The sequence below is a fragment of the Salmo salar genome, chromosome ssa01 (genome assembly GCF_905237065.1).
Source record: "Salmo salar chromosome ssa01, Ssal_v3.1, whole genome shotgun sequence".
Taxonomy (NCBI): domain Eukaryota; kingdom Metazoa; phylum Chordata; class Actinopteri; order Salmoniformes; family Salmonidae; genus Salmo; species Salmo salar.
In genome coordinates this window covers 58,691,316-58,709,851 of record NC_059442.1, presented here as the reverse complement: position 1 = coordinate 58,709,851, position 18,536 = coordinate 58,691,316, and the positions used below count along the sequence as shown (strand labels likewise).

Here is an 18,536-nt window from a genome sequence, read left to right as displayed (position 1 = left end):
ATGGTATACAAGCAGTTTTACTATTACTGTTGCAGTGCATGGCCGGACTAAAGAAGTCTTGGGCCCTGGGAAAAAAGAATTGAAGCAAATTTCCTGCAAATCTATACATTTTTCCTTGGGGCAGAGAGAACGTTTAGCAGTTTTAAAACTATTTTTGTGCAATTATACACATTTTGCTGCCTTGGGGCAAAATATACATAGAATTAGATATTTGGGGATGGGAATATTGCTAGCAACAACAGATTAAATTCATTTTTGAAGACATTTAGAGAATGCAATACCATTTAATTTTATATATATATATATATATATTAAGATCTGGTCGCAGACTCCCTGCAGTACCTCATCTGCAGACATCACTTTGGGAACCACTGCTCTAGAGTAACATTCTCAAGATATAGTGATACACTGTATCTCAGATATGTTAACGTTTCCGTTTGTAAGATATTGTATCAGTTCCGTGCAATGAATGCAGGAATATCGACTTCCTTATTTACACAGTCATTGGCTTGTACAGTATTTTTTCACCAAGTTTCATTCATTGGAGGTTAAACCAAATGCAATTGATGCTTGGAAATTTAGAGATAGTTTGTCAATTAAATATTATTGTAGGGATGTATCTCCTGTGGATTCAAAATCTATTCAAGATGATCTGTTGCTGATCACATCTATTTTAACATTAAAGCAGGGACGGCTCCAGCTATAAGCAGTTGCCCCCCCCCCCAAATGTTTTATTTTTATAAACTCAGTCAGGGTCTTAACTTACTGTTTAGAGTTAGAATAGTAGAATACACAAGGTGCAAGTTCAACATTTTGTCATTTGTGCATCAGCAATTTTTATATTGTTATGTCAGTCACTGACAGTCACTCAATTAGCTCTGTCAGCTAACAATTTTTAGATTGGTAAGGAAGTTTAGCCAGCTATCTAAACTTGTAGTAATCATGGCCCTATACCGACCAGGCATGCAGGGCACGTTCCCAGGGTCCCTGACCTCCAGGGGGCCCCCATTGATTTTGTTAGTCACTCTCACTCAAACATCATTAACATGGCATAAGTCATGGCAAAAGGTGTAGAATTACAGGAAATTAGCTGTAAAACAGAAATGTTTTCCCTCTGCCCATGGCAAAATTTGTAGAAGTGCATGAAATGTGTTATAAAATTGCGAAATGTTCTCGGGGTCTGAACTTACTGTTAAGAGTTAGAATAGGTCTCCAAAGTGGCGCAGCGGCTTCCGGGTAAGGGGAGGGTTTGGCCGGGGGGCTTTACTTGGCTCATCGTCCTCTAGCGACTCCTTGTGGCAGGCCCGGCACCTGCAGGCTGACTTCGGTCATCAGTTGAACGGTGTTTCCTCTGACACATTGGTGCAGCTGGCATCCGGGTTAAGCGGGCGGGTGTTAAGAGGCGCGGTTTGGCGGGTCATGTTTCGGAGGACGCATGACTCGACCTTCACCTCTCCCGAGCTCGTTGGAGAGTTGCAGCGATGAGACAAGATTGAAATTGGATATCACAAAATTGGGGAGAAAAAGGGGGTAAAAAGAAATAGTTAGAATAGTAGAATACAGAAGGTGCAAGTTTGAAATTTGGTTGTGCATCAGCAATTTTTATCTTGTTATGTCAGTCACTTACAGTCACTCAATTATCCATGTCAATTATCCATGTTCACTCAATTATCCAACAAGTTAACAATTGTTTAGATTGGTAAATTAGTCTAGCTAGCTATCTAAACTTGTAGTAATCATGGCCAAATACCGACCAGACACGCAGAGCACGTCCCCAGGTGCCCTGATCTCCAGCGGGCCGCCATTGATTTTGTTAGCTACCAAATCTCGATAAGAGCCCCAAAAAGTAACATAAAGCATAACATTCTTCTCAAGGAGAAAGGAGACTTTTCACCAGACGGAGACCTATCAGTGACAAGACGAGGGTGACCAAGAGCTTTCCTATGGTGGCCAGCCAACAGCTGGCCATGGGCAACGGTTCAATCAAAGCCCCACTGCCAGAGGACAGATGCCTGGCCTCCAGCCTCAAGGTGGAGCCTCAGGGCAGCCCAGTGTGGGACACGGAGCCCCTGAGACTCAGGATAGCCCACCTAGAAGAGCAGCTGGCCCAGAGGGACCAGGAATTTAAGGCCCAGGAGCTGCAGCTGCAAAGCCTGCAGAGAGAGCTGGAGGCTAAAGTCTCCCATATAGAAAAGCTCCAGGATGCCATCGGCTACAACAGCCTGAGCCGCTCCGCTCCGGCTCCCAACTACCACAGCCACCGCATGCTCAGTGTCATCAACCAGGGTCCCACCCGCTTCCACAGGGTGGCCGTGGAGGTCCACTGCAGGCTCAAGGCCAAGGAGGGCGTGTCGGCCGAGCCCACCTCAGGGCACTTCTGCGGGGGTTTCAGAGCCCAACATGTGTCCATAGAGAGGGCCCGTGTCCGCAAGGACTCCAGGTGAGTGTCAGACATCAACAGTACCACAGAATGTTGTTGAGGATATCGGAAGGGATAATAACTCTAGAAACATTTCCATGTAGTGCTGGACATCCCAGACTGATTGTCCTCCATTGTACTTGTTCCTATTGTCTCATTCTCCCACATTTAATTACATTCTAACCTATTTCCCAATAGGCTAGAAGCAATCAGCTGGGTCTGTGATGATAAAGCCTGCCTTTAATCCTTATTTGTTCTCACTGAATGCCGGTGTCTGGTATAGGCTACATGCAAATAAAAAAAGAACTATGCCGGGATTCAATTTGATCTCAAATCAAATCAAATCACGTTTTAATTGTCACACGCGCCGAATACAACAGGTGTAGACTTTACCGTGAAACGCTTACTTACAAGCCCTTAACCAACAACGCAGTTCAAGAAAATATTTCCTAAATAAACTAAAGTAAAAAATAAAATAACAATAACGAGGCTATATACAGGGGGTACCGGTACCGAGTCAATGTGCGGGGGTACAGGTTAGTCGAGGTAATTTGTACATGTAGGTATGGGTATCTTGCTTTGGGCCGCAATGCACGTTTTAAAGTCAGATGTTCCCGTGTTCACGGAGACCACGTTCACAGGAAGAAGAGCATATGTCGGTTTAATTGTAAATGACCTTTTAAACGGCGCATTGTCCAAATCTGTGTTCTGATTGATTCTCGGCCCAAGTGTTCTCAGGAAAACTGTCTGACTCTCTTGAAAGAACAACAGCTCTGGCCAAGCCTTTGTAGTGTCTGCCACTCCAAGGAGATTCGAAGGCCTGTATTAGCATTGGGGATAATTGGAAGGCACACGGGGAAACAAAGGCGTTGAGCATCAATATGCAATATGTATGGACTGGATAATTATGGCTTCAATTATGCAGACCTCGGTTGCCTGCCTCATACTCTCCTGCTTTAGTTCATTCACCAGGTCGATTTTAGGTTAATGGACGGGCCCTCGGCTGTCTGATGTGATAACATAGGCCTTGTAGTTAAGAGCGATACAGGGCGAAACTGACAGCACTAACGGTACTACATCAACAGTTTGTCTTTCATGTGGCCGGTTTAGAGACTAGTGACAACATAGTGCTTTGTCCATCTGTGAAAGAATGAATGCTGTAGTATAAATACAGTAGTAACGCCGTCGTTGAAGCGTTTACTCATGGTGGTGCAGACTCAACCACCAGTTAGCAGCCCCTACTGTATGTAGGGCTTAGTGGGCTGTTTAAGGGGAAATAATTTGACTTTTGGTGTGCTATCCTAATACTTTACTGCAATACATTGAATCCCTTTGTTCAGAAATGTTATCCAGAGGCAATAAAACCACATTATTCAAAATAATCTGCCCATTTCTGCTCCAAGTACCAATTTACTTGACTTGCTGTCAAAGCTGATATTTGAATTCCAACTAAAACGCTGGATGAAGATTGATATGGAGGTGAAACAAGCCTTTGACCTCTAAAAGTAGAGTGTCTGTGCCTCTTATCTGTGCTCCTCCTGCTCCTAGCACCAAGAAGCTAATCAATGACGCCATCATGAACAATGACTTCCTGAAGAAGCTGGATCCGCAGCACCTGAGGGAGATGGTGGACTGCATGTATGAGAGGATCTACACTGATGGCCAATTGGTCATCCAGGAGGGAGAATCAGGGAACTACCTCTATGTGCTGGCAGGTCATATCGACTTTATTATCTTCTTACACAGTATATCTTTGGCTGTTTGTCTATACTCAGGCTAGGTTTTGTCCCTTCAGATGGCCTGCTAAAGGTCACGCAGAATGGCAAATTGCTTGGAGAGATGAGTCCCAGGACTGCCTTTGGAGAGTTGGCTATATTGTACAACTGTAAGAGAACTGCTACAGTGAAAGGTGAGTTTAACTAGTAGTCTCTAGAATGAGAAGATTTCCCCTTTGAGATACAGTACTTTTCCACACACATCGTAAACGAAGTGTTCATACTCAAGTGCAACAAACCCTACGCATGTGACATACATGATTACCAACATATGACAGAGCAGCATGGCGGCACACGATTTTATGAGATGTCACTAAGGGACTATTAAATCGCCATTAGAATGTGCAAGACCATATTTCACACAGGTGCTTTCTCTAATCTTGCATGGAATAGTACTGTAGGAACCACACACCTTTTTCACATATTGAAAGTATGTTCACGCAATGTTTGGCCAACTCATATAACGTTCTAGGAATACCTGGCCCTGTGAATGTCTGATGTTGTGTGGTGTATTGATTGGACTTGTGATTTCCAATGGCCAGCTGTATCCCAGGCTCATATCTGGGCTCTGGATCGTCAGACCTTCCAGAGTATTATGATGAAGTCTACACAGGCCACACAAGAAGAGTACTTCAGCTTCCTACGCAGGTACATCTAGAGGCTTGGTCCTCAACCCTGAAGCAGGCGTTGATGTCTAAGGGCATGAAAGTTTGAGATGCGAACGCATATACAGTACACTGACGAAGCCAAACATTAGGAACACCTAATGTTTGGCAAATAGAAATCCAGTATGGATGGTGTTACTGTAAGAGATCGATGGGTTGAATGGAGCTGAAGGTTGGGAATAATAACAGCTAATAACAACAAGATAACTAATGTAAAACATACTGTACAGTGTCCGTAAAACGTGTATAGGTTCAGAACTTTTGTGAAATAAATGGGAGAGGTTGAGGTTAGAGGAAGGACAGGAGAAAAAACAAACAAAATATAACTATTATAAAATAGACTGTTCCCGTAAAATGTATATAGTATGTATAAGTTGGAAGTAGAAGCCTAAGCGTTGTTGTTCATTAGTTTGCTCCAATTAGCAGAGAAGTGGTAGGGTTAAAACGTAATAAAGGAAAATATATTTAAAAAAAGATGTGTATATATATATATGTATATGTATGTATTTATGTGTGTTTGTATGTATGTGTATGTATGTATATGTATATAAATAAATGCAAAAAAATATATGGGGGATTGGAAGGGATGCAGACAATTACATTGATGGAAGCTACAATTTATCTGCAATATTAAAAAACAATTGAAATAAAAATGTAACATTAGGAACACCTTCCTTATATTGTGTTGCAATATATGGAATGGCATCAAACCATGTGTTTGATTCCGTTCCAACATTCCGCTCCAGCCATTACCACGAGCCCGTCCTCCCCAATTAACGTGCCAGCAGCCTCCTGTGCTACTACCATACCCCGTTCAAAGACACTTAAATATTTTGTCTTGCCCATTCACTCTCTGAATGTCACACACACAATCCATGTCTCAATTGTCTGAAGGCTTAAACATCCTTCTTTACGCTGCCTCCCCTCCTTCATCTACACTGATTGAAGTGGATTTATCAAGTGACATCAATAAGGTGGGCTTTCACCTGGTCAGTCTATGTCATGGAAAGAGCAGGTGTTCTTAATGTTTTATATACTCAGTGTCTACTGTTAAGTTAGGTTATCTTTGAAGTAGTTGGCAATATGTTGCATTGCTAAATCCACATTTTTTTCCCCCAATAACTATCTCTGTTTCCTTATCTTTTACAGTGTATCTCTGCTGAGAGACCTGCCAGAAGAGAAGCTTTCTAAAATCGTTGACTGTCTGGAAATTGTGAGCCTTTTACTTTGTTTCTAATCAGACTTTTTTTTTATAACAGGTGATTTGGGAAGATTTGTTGATTATTTTGTCTCATGCCTATAGGACTATTTTGATAAAGGAGAGTATATCATTCGGGAGGGCGAAGAAGGGAACACTTTCTTCATTATAGCTAAAGGAGAGGTAAGACACGATTGACACATGGTTCATATTTGTAGCTGAAAAGAGTCACTTTCGTATCTGGCATTACAGAGAAGTTAAAGTGCTTTATCCGGCCTTGATAGATCACGCAATCTTGATTGCAGAAAACGTAGTCTGCCATTTTGGATTGAGGGCAAAAGAGATCGCCCTTAACATGCTGTGGTTTCTGGCCAGGTGTGTGTCACCCAGACCACAGATGGATGTACTGAGCCGCGGGAGATAAAGACACTGGGTGTAGGCGACTACTTTGGAGAAAAAGCCCTCATAAGGTAAGAGCTGTTACTGATCGCTTTGACCGACTCAAAATGTTAAATGGGCAAAAGCACTCTGGCCTGGTTTGTCTTGCACCAAGGCAAGTTTCAAACACACTTGTAACACAACGTCGGTTCCCTCGTTCTCCCATGTTAATATGCGTTTGTCCACTTTCTATCAATTGTCATTGCTAGCCCCCTGACTGACAATCCACACATTTTACCAATGCGGTTTCAATCAAATCCTTTCACAATATTGTAGAGTAGTGGGCCTTGGAATGTCTGTCTGTCTGACAAAGATATGCATTATAAGGCGGCTATTGCATGATTCTATAGTGAATTTCCATTGGATTCAACTGTGTGTAGCTCTGCTGAATAAGACTGTCTGTTTCTTTCCAGTGAGGATGTGCGTTCAGCAAACATCATCTCTACTGAGAATGACACACAGTGCTTGGTGGTGGACAGAGAGTGAGTGTGCGTGCGCGCGCGCGCACGCACGCACACACACACACACACACACACACACACACACACACACACACACACACACACACACACACACACACACACACACACACACACACACACACACAATGAAAGGAAACACCAGTCATGTGTTTATGCCACCTCTCCAGCAACTTCAACCAGATGGTGGGCACTTATGAGGAACTGCAGGCGTACCTGAAGAAATATGTCGAAGAGCTCTCCCGATGTGACGAGAGGAGAAATGCACTGTAAGTAGTTCCACAAAATTACTGTTTCCACATAATTCAAATAACAAATGGTAGTTACATTGACAAATACCCAACCACCCCAGACATTTTAGGGCCCCACTGTGGGCAGAAACAGAGATTTAGGAGTTGAACCCAAATGGTTCCCCCTTCCTCCCTCCCTCCTTCCTCCCTCCTTCCTCCCTCCCTCCTTCCTTCCTCCCTCCCTCCTTCCCTCTTTCCACAGGCCCCATTCCCCCGTTATCGACTCGTCCCCAGAGGCCCAGGAAGTGCATCGGCTCAGGGAGAGGATTGCCGTCCTCCCCACCCATGACCCCTTCCAGGACCTGGAGGTCATAGCCACACTGGGCATGGGTGGGTTCGGCCGAGTAGAGCTGGTGAGTGGCCTGACGTCTGGGTCACACCACACCATAAAGCAACGGCAAAAACAACAGCAGAGGGCATAGGCCTACAGTTGCTATAAAAACGATGTAACATCCTGTCAATAAGAGTTATGTTTATATTGCAGGTGAAACTGAGAGATGAAGACACTACATTTGCTCTGAAGTGTATTAAAAAGAAGCACATTTTGGACACGAGACAACAGGAGCACATCTACTCTGAGAGGAACATCCTTCAGCTGACCAAGTCACACTTCATAGTCAGGTCTGCGTCACATGCTCACGATGCTCTCCGGTTGTCCTCACACAACACTTCCTATTGCAGAGTCCCCAAAGCAGTGTAAACATCCAGAGCCTTTTATTCAGGCTTTTGTTCAAGCTTTGACAACTGCAATGTTTTCTTAGAGTACTTCACATGATACATGTTTATATCAGTGTAAAGGACTTCCAATATGAATGGAACATGACTGCTATCACCTGGACCATATGACAATCAGGTTCAATCTAAAGAGCACGGCCCACTACTCTGTCACTGTAAGGTCTACTACACCTGTTGTACTCGGCACACGTGACAAATAAACTTTGATTTGAAGAGGGAGACGAGACATATTGATGTTTGCAAGGCCTCCCATGTGGAAAATCATATACAGTGGGGTCTGAAATTATTGACACCATTGATAAAGATTAGCAATAATGACTGTATAAAATAAATAATTAAAATACTTAGCTATATTGTATGCTCAAATGCTAACTTCCCCTGTTATTGGTAATGGTGAGAGGTTAGCATGTCTTGGGGGTATGATATAAAATGCTAACTTCCCCTGTTATTGGTAATGGTGAGAGGTTAGCATGTCTTGGGGGTATGATATAAAATGCTAACTTCCCCTGTTATTGGTAATGGTGAGAGGTTAGCATGTCTTGGGGGTATGAAATGTTGAGCATACGATATAGCTCAGTATTTAAATGATTTATTTCATATAGTCATCTTTTATCAAGAGTGTCAATTTCAGGCCCCACTGTAGATTTTGTACTCTATTTCCAATCATCATTTGCATTTTTAGGATCCTGTATTGTTTCATAAAAACAATGTATGGTTATACAACATCATACAATCGCAGTAGGTTCATTTATGCAAAGTGGGGCCTCGTGTATCCGCTGAATGCATAAACAAACAGTTAAGTGAAGGACAAATTCATTGTTCAGATCTATGAAACAGAGAAGAGAGTGTTTGTATTTACAATGGAAATTAATACAGCATGTATTGTATGCATCTAGTCAATGAGTAACGCATGTTTTTAGTGGTTTCAAACAAAAGTCAAACTTGAAATATAAATGAGGCAAATGCTGCCTAGACCAGTCTTACTTTCACTTACTTTTGATGGGTTTTAAAATTCATGAAACAAATATTGTAATCTAGTATAACTAGGTTTCCATCCAATTGGCGACAGATTTTCATGCCAATATTCTAAAATCTGCATAAAACAATATGCGCATTTTCACACCAGAGATGTGTTTCCATCAAACGGACTTATTGCAGATATAAGGCTGTGCTTGATGACATAGTGCGCGTAAAAATAACTTTTGCGATATAGTTCCAATGTACCGAATAAAAAGTTCAATGGGTTTCAATTGCATTTGTTAACTCGACTGATCGTTTGTCACAAAAACCGTTACGTAATATTGCAAATGTGCCCACTCTGGTCTTGGCACGTGCACTATAGCCAACAGCTCACAGATACAGTGTGGGTAGGGCTAACTATACATGATGAGATTATTATGGATAAGATCGAGAATTTTTATTTGTCAAATGGCAGCCAAACATTGATCATCATGTCTCCAGAATAAGACCTTCAAAATGTATTGGAAAGGAGCATCAAGCTCACTTTCACCACCCTGTGAAGTTCACATTAATGGATTTAATCTGTAGCCTAATAAACTGCATGCTTTCACGAGTAGTAGTGGGAGGACCACACAACATACAGTACCAGTCAAAAGTTTGGACACACCTACTCATTCAAGAGTTTTTCTTTATTTTTACTATTTTCTTCATTGTAGAATAATAGTGAAGACATCAAAACTATGAAATAACACATATGGATCATGTAGTAACCAAAAAAGTGTTAAACAAATGTTTTATATTTGAGATTCTTCAAAGTAGCCACCCTTTGCCTTGATGACAGCTTTGCACACTCTTGGGATTCTCTCAACCAGCTTCATGAGGAATACTTTTCCAATGGTCTTGAAGGAGTTCCCACATATGCAGAGCCCTTGTTGGCTGCTTTTCCTTGACTCTGCGGTCTAATTCATCCCAAACCATCTCAATTGGGTTGAGGTCATGTGATTGTGGAGGCCCGGTCATCTGATGTAGCACTCAAATAGCCCTTACACAGCCTGGAGGTGTGTTTTGGGTCATTGTCCTGTTGAAAAACAAATGATAGTCCCACTAAGCGCAAACTAGATGGGATGGCATATCGCTGCAGAATGCTGTGGTAGCCATGCTGGTTAAGTGTGCCTTGAATTCTAAATCAATCACAAAGTGTGTCACCAGCAAAGCACCATCACACCTACTCCTCCATACTTCACGGTGGGAACCACACATGAGGAGATCATCCGTTCACCTACTCTGTGTCTCGCAAAGACCAACAATCTCAAATTTTGACTCATCAGATCAAAGGACAGATTTCCACAGGTCTAATGTCCATTGCTCGTTTTTCTTGGCCCAAGCAAGTCTCTTCTTATTATTGGTGTCCTTTAGTAGTGGTTTCTTTGCAGCAATTTGACCATAAAGGCCTGATTCACGCAGTCTCCACTGAACAGTTGGTGTTGAGATGTGTCTGTGAATTGAACTTTGTGAAGCATTTATTTGGGCTGCAATCTGAGGTGCAGTTAACTCTAATGAACTTATCCTCTGCAGCGGAGGTAACTCTGGGTCTTCCTTTCATGTGGCGGTCCTCATAAGAGCCAGTTTCATCATAGCGCTTGATGGTTTTTGCGACTGCACTTGAAGAAACTTTCAAAGTTCTGGAAATGTTCCGCATTGACTGACCTTCATGTCTTAAAGTAATGATGGACTGTCATTTCTCTTTGCTTATTTGAGCTGTTCTTGCCATAATATGGACTTGGTATTTTACCAAATAGGTCTATCTTCTGTATACCACCCCCTAACACCACAACTGATTGGCTCAAATGCATTAAAAAGGAAAGAAATTCCACAAATTAACTTCTAACAAGGTACACCTGTTAATTGAAATGCATTCCAGGTGATTACCTCATGAAGCTGGTTGAGAGAATGCAAAGAGTGTGTAAAGCTGTCATCAAGGCAAAGGGTGGCTACTTTGAAGAATCTGTTTAACACTTTTTTGGTTACTACATGATTCTGTGTGTTATTTCATAGTTTTGATGTCTTCACTATAGTAAAACAATAGTAAAAATAAAGAAAAACCCTTGAATTAGTAGGTGTGCCCAAACGTTTGACTGGTACTGTATCGTCGCTTGACTCCAAATTTACTTAGATATGATGGTTACTATATTTCCATATAAAGGCGTTTCTACCGCCATTTTACTGACCATAAAGTTCCCTCCATGTCGAACAACAAATTGTCTGTCAGCATTTATAAAATCCCCTGTTTCCATCAGCTCAGTCATGACTTTTTTCATACATCAGGTAATTAATCCGCATGAAATGGATGGAAACCTGGCTAGTTTCAGACAAAGGGATTTTTATTATTTCCCAAGTGATTTGGTTCCATTGCCATGACTCCCATGACTTGAGAGTGAAAGGTCTCATTTAACTGAATATCCTATAAGACAAGTCAGCCCTCAGATTGACACGGGAAAAGGGACTGTGGAAGTGAAGGGTGTTGACCATGAAACAAGAAGTGGTTCATGAGAGGAAAGCTAGAATTTTTTCTCTTAAGAGTGAGAGGCCCCTCTCCACGTGTTCTATGGTCCAGTAGGAGTTGCTAAGGAGTCCCTTTGGAGAATGTCGTTGTCCTTGGTCTCACCGCTGAGTGTAGACTGAGGTTTGATTTATCCGCCCTGTGACATTCAAGGACAAAAAGGTCTGGGCAAACACTGATTCCAGCTGCCACTCAAAGAGGAAAGTTCAGTTTGAATGCCATATCCATCTTCACACATCTCTCTCTTTTTCAAAATGCTCCTTTCTCTCACTCTGCTTTCCTAGTAACTGTTCTTTGGGGCTCAATTGACAAGCAGATCCAAGGCAAACAAAAAGAAGCTTAACACCTGAAAGTACCTCATCCAAAGAACTATACTGCGAAGCAGAAGATCCCTGTCAAGCAGTCATGTCTTTAAGAACTCCAGAACAGTAACATTGTTCAGATGGTCCTAAGCCCTCTAAATGTCACTTTGTGTTCCAGGTTGTTTCGGACATTCCGAGATGACAAGTATGTGTACTTGCTACTGGAAGTCTGCCTGGGTGGTGAGCTGTGGAGTGTACTACGGGACATGTGAGTGTAGGTTGTCTTACATCTGCTAAAACACCTCAAAAGCCTGGAATCAATAGAGCTCGCCAGCTTGTAGTCCTAACAGCGAAACATTTTAGAATTTACCTCTAGTTCGTACAGCAATTCCAGGCAAAATGAATGGGGAAAGAAGCCTTTATGGGCGTGGTGTTTTTTTAAATGACATAAATGCCTCAAAATTCATAAAAAGTTATGTTAGCTGATTAAGATGATCTCATAGAACAAAATGTTTAAGATGTCTTAAGCCTGTGTTTACCACAGACTTTATTTTCAACGTTTATTCCAAAACCCTACAAAAACATTCATTTTCCCATAGGCTTTGTCCAATGAACCATAGTGGAGTTTGTGCCCAAAAAAAGATGCCATTACTTTTGATTGGCATTATAAGAGCGATAGTAATCAGTACAAAATCCTAGTATGTGTCTTAATGTTGGCCTTGACTGTGAAACAGGAGTTTCTTTGAGGAGCAGACAGCCCGCTTCTGCATTGCCTGTGTCCTGGAAGCCTTTGACTACCTCCATGCCAGAGGAATCATCTACAGAGACCTGAAACCTGAGAACCTACTACTGGATGCAGAAGGCTATGTCAAAATGGTAATAGACCTTAATTTGATCATTTTCAGTTGTTTGTATATAGTCATACACTACATGACCAAAAGTATGTGGACACCTGCTCGTCGAACATCTCATTCCAAAATCAAGGACATTAATATCGAGTTGGTCCCCCTTTGCTGCTATAACAGCCTCCACTCTTCTGGGAAGGCTTTCCACTAGATGTTGGAACATTGCTGCTGGGACTTGCTTCCATTCAGCCACAAGAGGTTTAGTGAGGTCAGGCACTGATGTTGGGCGATTAGGACTGGCTCGCAGTCGCTGTTCCAATTCATCCCAAAAGTGTTTGACAGGGTTGAGTTCAGGGTTCTGTGCAGCCTAGTCAAGTTCTTCCACACCGATCTCAATAAACCATTTCTGTATGGACCTTGCTTAGTGCACGGGGGCATTGTCATGCTGAAACAGGAAAGGGCCTTCCCCAAACTGTTGCCACAAAGTTGGAAGCACAGAATCCTCTACAATATCATTGTACTATATGCGCAAGATTTCCCTTCCCTGGAACTAAGGGGACCTAGCCATAGACCATTATTCCTCCTCCACCAAACTTTACAGTTGGCACCATTCATTCGGGCAGGTAGCGTACTCCTGGCATCCGCCAGACCCAAATTCATCCATCGGACTGCCAGTTGGTGAAGCATGATTCATTACTCCAGAGAAGGCGTTTCCACTGCTCCAGAGTCCAATGGTGGCGAGCTTTACACCACTCCAACCGACACTTGGCATTGTGAATGGTGGTCTTAGGCTTGTGTGCGGCTGCTCGGCCATGGAAAGCTTCCGATGAACAGTTCTTGTGTTGACGTTGCTTCCAGAGGCAGTTTGGAACTATGTAGTGATTGTTGCAACTGAGGACAGATGATTTCTGCTCGCTACACGCTTCAGCACTCTGCTGTCCCATTTTGTGAGCTTGTGTGGCCTACCACTTCACGGCTGAGCCGTTGTTGCTCCTAGATGTTTCCACTTCACAATAAGAGCACTTACAGTTGACCGGGAAAGCTCTAGCAGGGCAGAAATTTGACGGACTGACTTTTTGGAAAGGTGGCATCCTATGATGGTGCCAAATTGAAAGTCTGTGAGCTTTTCAGAAAGGTCATTCTAGCCTTCTATAGCCAAAACCACTAGGGGTGTCCACGTTTGAAGGGGTGTCCATGTTACAGTATCTGTCTGTTTCCTCAGGCTGACTTTGGTTTTGCTAAGAGGATTGGCCTGGGGAAGAAGACATGGACATTCTGTGGGACCCCAGAGTATGTGGCCCCGGAGGTCATCATGAACAAGGGCCACGACTTTGGAGCTGACTGCTGGTCTCTAGGGATCCTCATCTTTGAGCTGCTGACTGGCAGGTGAGTCAGTAGGACAGTATGACATGTGGTCTGCCTTTGACAATAACAGTGCCCCAAAAGGGTGGAGTGTTGTGGACATTGAGTATGTGCTTGAATCTTGAATAAGGCTCTTCTGACACTTCACTCTGAGAGGAACCATTAGACGTTAGGCCACATTCCACAACCACAGTAACATATTTGACACTAGGATGTTGAGTGTATGAGGGTCTATCAGCCCACTTGAGATAGCTTGTTGGTCTGCATAAGACAATACAGTGTGTGTAAGTGTCCCAAGCATATCCACGATACCATTTAGCTAGAGCCTGTCATGTTCATCATGAGCAAGATCCCTCAAGATCCCCTATTTGTTTTCTACCCGTATTCTACCCTCCAACCCAACTCTTCCAGCCCACCATTTTCTGGAAGTGACCCTATAAAGATCTACACCATGGTCCTCCATGGGATTGAAAAGGTTGACTTCCCCAAGAGGATCAGCAAGCGCCCTGACGACCTCATCAGGAGACTCTGCAAGTATGCGGCTGTGGCATCACTAACTGCTAATGTTGTAATCCCATTAAGCGACAAATAAGAGGCTGTAGTTTAATTAAATGAACAGTGTGTCTGTCTGTCTACTTTGTTTGAGGTAAAGCCAACGCAAGTAATGGAACTATAGTGCCCCATAGGGCGGCACACAATTGGCCCAGCGTCGTCCGGGTTTGGCCGGGGTAGGCCGTCATTGTAAATAAGAATTTGTTCTGAACTGACTTGCCTAGTTAAATAAAGGTTAAATAAAATGTAAAAAAAATAATAATAATAATTGTGGTCATACGCACATCCTTAAAAACGTAGGTGCTGGGCTAATAAAGTATAACCTACATGAAAAGAACAGAAAGGGCTACTGAAAGAGTTAACACAGGAACTTTATTTAAACACACATATGGGGATGCACATGGGAATGAAAAGTAGGAAAGTTGGTAGAAAGTAGTGCAGTGGTACTGGAACACAAGAGATTGGTGGCACCTTAATTGGGGAGGACAGGCTTGTGGTAATGGCTGGACCGGAATTGGTTTCTATATCTTTGAAGCCTTTATTTTAAGCCGTCCTCCCCACTGTGAATGGTATTGGTTCTGAAACAGCCATAGTAACAACCAACTATTAAGTTCAGAGATATGAGTGAGTCCTGTTGTTGATGGGCAGAGACGTTGCCACTGCTTGAGAGACACTGTGTGACCTGTATATTTAAGAGGATGGACAGATGTCCGTCCCCCTAGTAACATCCCTAGCAACCTATCAGGGCACAAGTCACACAGGTCAGAGAGCGTTTGAGAGGCAGGTTTATGGTACCCCCTAGACTCTCAGGCTCCAGTCATGGGGGAAGGGGAGTGTGCAGCTCAGGGTTGTGAGGTGCTAATAACAGTCACCGGCAGGGAATTTGTAATCCCTACTGACTGTATTCTCCCAATTAGCACCTCAACACCAGTAAACCTGGCGAAGATCCTCTGGATCTAAACGTTGCCGTGGTGGTAATTGGCAGCATATAAAGGATGTGTTTGTCAATTCAATCTGGCAGTCTGCTCCGATAGCAGAGCTGTATTGAGGGTGCCAGAGAGAATAATTAAGGACTTTACCAACGCCCTTCACTTGTGGATATGACAGGTGACAGTAAATGTCTGCTAAAATATTTTATTAAATTGTTGCCATTAGCATAGTTACATTCAGTAATCCTCAGAATGATATCAAAACAGTCCAACTGGGCCTGCTAGGGCAGCAGAGTGTGTTCACTCATTTGTGTCTGGAAGTAGCTAGTATGTTCGCCAACTTTAGCCAGTTAGCTTGTGTGCTTGACTGCCGTTGTGAGTTCAGAACACTCAGATAAACCCTGCTGTACTCTTCGGCCAGAGCGTCCAGTGTGCGCTCTGAACGCTCAGAGAGTGAAATGCTCTGAATTTATGCACTGGACAATCTGACAAAGCTCTGAATGTAATAACGACCCAGAGCGCACTTTGACACACTTTCAGCTGGCATAACAATATGTTGATATTCGATTGGCCATAAATAGGCTACTAGATAAGGCTAGTGAGCACCATGTTTCAAATCCTTTGGCCAGCTCAGTGAGTCACATAGCAATTGGGCTTTTAGTAATTGACCAGACAAAAACAATTGAATGTAATTGGTCCATGAGGGACCTGCATTGATAATAATCACATATCAAACCAGACCAGGTTGGAATCAAATAGACTGTGTCATATCTACTGTATCAACCTGTTTTCGTGTGTATAGGGTATTAGCTGTAATCATGTTGTCAGCATTCTGTTTGTCCAGATGGTTGTCAACAATGACAGGTACATATATATTGTCCTACCTTTAGGCTCAACCCTGTGGATAGGCTTGGCAATAAGAAGAACGGAATCATCGACATTAAGAAACACAAGTAGGTCCACTTCTTTTTAATAAAGCATCATCAACACCAACTACACACCTAGATAGATCCTAGCCACTAATCAGCTACTGTTCTTTAACGGATGGATGATGGATTTCTGATCAAATGTCAAATCCAGCTCAGTTTGAACAACTTGCTCAGTGGTGCCTTCATAACCAGTAGGCTATGGATCATTCTCTCTCCATTCAGTCACCCAGAGACATTAGGATAATTATTTCAGAACCCATTGGTGTCATACCTCTCTGCACTGTGCAGACAAATGTGTGTTGAGCACCCCCCCTTCTCTTCAGTATCATGTTACAATAGGCAGTATTGCATAGACCATAGGACTGGCAGAGCTGGCTTCCTCTCAACAGTCATCCACTAATGCTCGAAGCTGGAGGAAGCAAATCATAAAATCGTGATAGCCATTTTGACATATGTTTGGTCTTTAGAGAGATGTTCCTGTTCTGTGTAGGCGTGTGATGTTTGGTAGAAATGGTATGTAAACATTAGTGGCCCTATTAGCAGTTCAATATGACCTAAATCATTCTGTTTTTAGTGTTACTGAGATTGCATACTCCTGTGTGTGTGTGTGTCTTCCTGCAGAATAAAACATTTTGTTCACTCCTATAGGCTGGGATCTGTCTTTGTGGGGTGATGTGTGTGCATGTATGCAATATTTATACCAACTGTTCTGTATTGTATTGGGTCTGGTGGAGTGTGTGGGCACTGGGGGATGATGGGATCTGTAGTTCTGACAGAAAATGAATAGCTGAACTTTTTGTTACGTCTTGCAGGTGGTTCCAGGGCTTCAACGGGGAGGGGCTGAGATGCCAGAAGCTCATATCCCCACTGAAGAGAGAGGTGAAGTGTTCGGATGCGTAGTACTCTATTCACAAAATTATTTAGTACAGGTATATGACCGTCAAAGGAGTTCTTGGATGTAACTGTATCTGACTGGTGTTCTTTGATGTTTCTCTCCCCAGCTGAAGGGGCCGATGGACCACAGCCACTTTGACATCTTTCCCCCAGAGCTGGAGGAGCCTCCAGATGAGCTGTCAGGCTGGGACAAGGACTTCTGAGGTGCCATTTTGAGCCTCTACTCCGCACAGCCATGTCTCCAGACAGTTGGTGTCACTCTACTACCTGACGCTGGTGTTCCACTACTGCAGTGAGCTGTGCTATCTGACCTAAAACAATAGACACCACAGAAGCAGCCTTGACTGAATACTGTAATCCCATTTCTTCCCTGCGGTTGCCATACTTGCCATATATTTGACATCATGAGTGCCTGGCGGTTGCTGCCTTGCAGACGGAGAAGATCGCCTTTTTTTTGGCTCTTGGCCGGAGGAACAGTGTTTGAAGTGTCACTTGAAACTCTTATGAGACAGCAAGGACTTTCATCAAGCGATTGATTAACTTTGAGTGCCAAAAACCCTAATCTAAGTCAAATTCTTTCCCTCAGACAGAAACTATTGGGACAATGGAAGTAAATAAAAAAGCTTCTTGATTGTTACAATTAAAAACCACTGCATTTCGGCTTTTGGAATTCTTCAGGGTTTTTACAAAAGCAAAGAAATAATGAGGGTTTTATACAGTACATTTCAAAATGGCCTACTATGGACACTATAAGAAAACATACTGTAACAAAATATGTGATTAGTAAAAAATCTGACCAATTGTCCTTGACACATTACACACAATACATACACTGCTCAAAAAATAAAGGGAACACTTAAACAACACAATGTAACTCCAAGTCAATCACACTTCTGTGAAATCAAACTGTCCACTTAGGAAGCAACACTGATTGACAATACATTTCACATGCTGTTGTGCAAATGGAATAGACAACAGGTGGAAATTAGAGGCAATAAGCAAGACACCCCCAATAAAGGAGTGGTTCTGCAGGTGGTGACCACAGACCACTTCTCAGTTCCTATGCTTCCTGGCTGATGTGTTGGTCACTTTTGAATGCTGGCGGTGCTTTCACTCTAGTGGTAGCATGAGACGGAGTCTACAACCCACACAAGTGGCTCAGGTAGTGCAGCTCATCCAGGATGGCACATCAATGCGAGCTGTG

General features: G+C 42.9%; 1 protein-coding gene across 1 annotated transcript; it reads left to right on the top strand.

Annotated features, from left to right (window-relative positions):
• Window positions 1-1,943: 1,943 nt before the first annotated feature.
• On the top strand, window positions 1,944-18,185 carry LOC106608672 (cGMP-dependent protein kinase 2-like). The gene is made up of 18 exons (XM_045695799.1): window positions 1,944-2,440; window positions 3,929-4,134; window positions 4,215-4,328; window positions 4,737-4,842; window positions 6,009-6,072; window positions 6,163-6,240; window positions 6,433-6,527; window positions 6,909-6,977; window positions 7,145-7,243; window positions 7,467-7,617; window positions 7,749-7,885; window positions 12,000-12,089; window positions 12,556-12,697; window positions 13,889-14,052; window positions 14,440-14,562; window positions 16,400-16,462; window positions 17,251-17,317; window positions 17,440-18,185. The coding sequence occupies exons 1-18, from the start codon at window positions 1,944-1,946 to the stop codon at window positions 17,533-17,535; spliced, it is 2,361 nt and encodes a 786-aa protein (XP_045551755.1). The 3' UTR covers window positions 17,536-18,185.
• The last annotated feature ends 351 nt before the right edge of the window (window positions 18,186-18,536 follow it).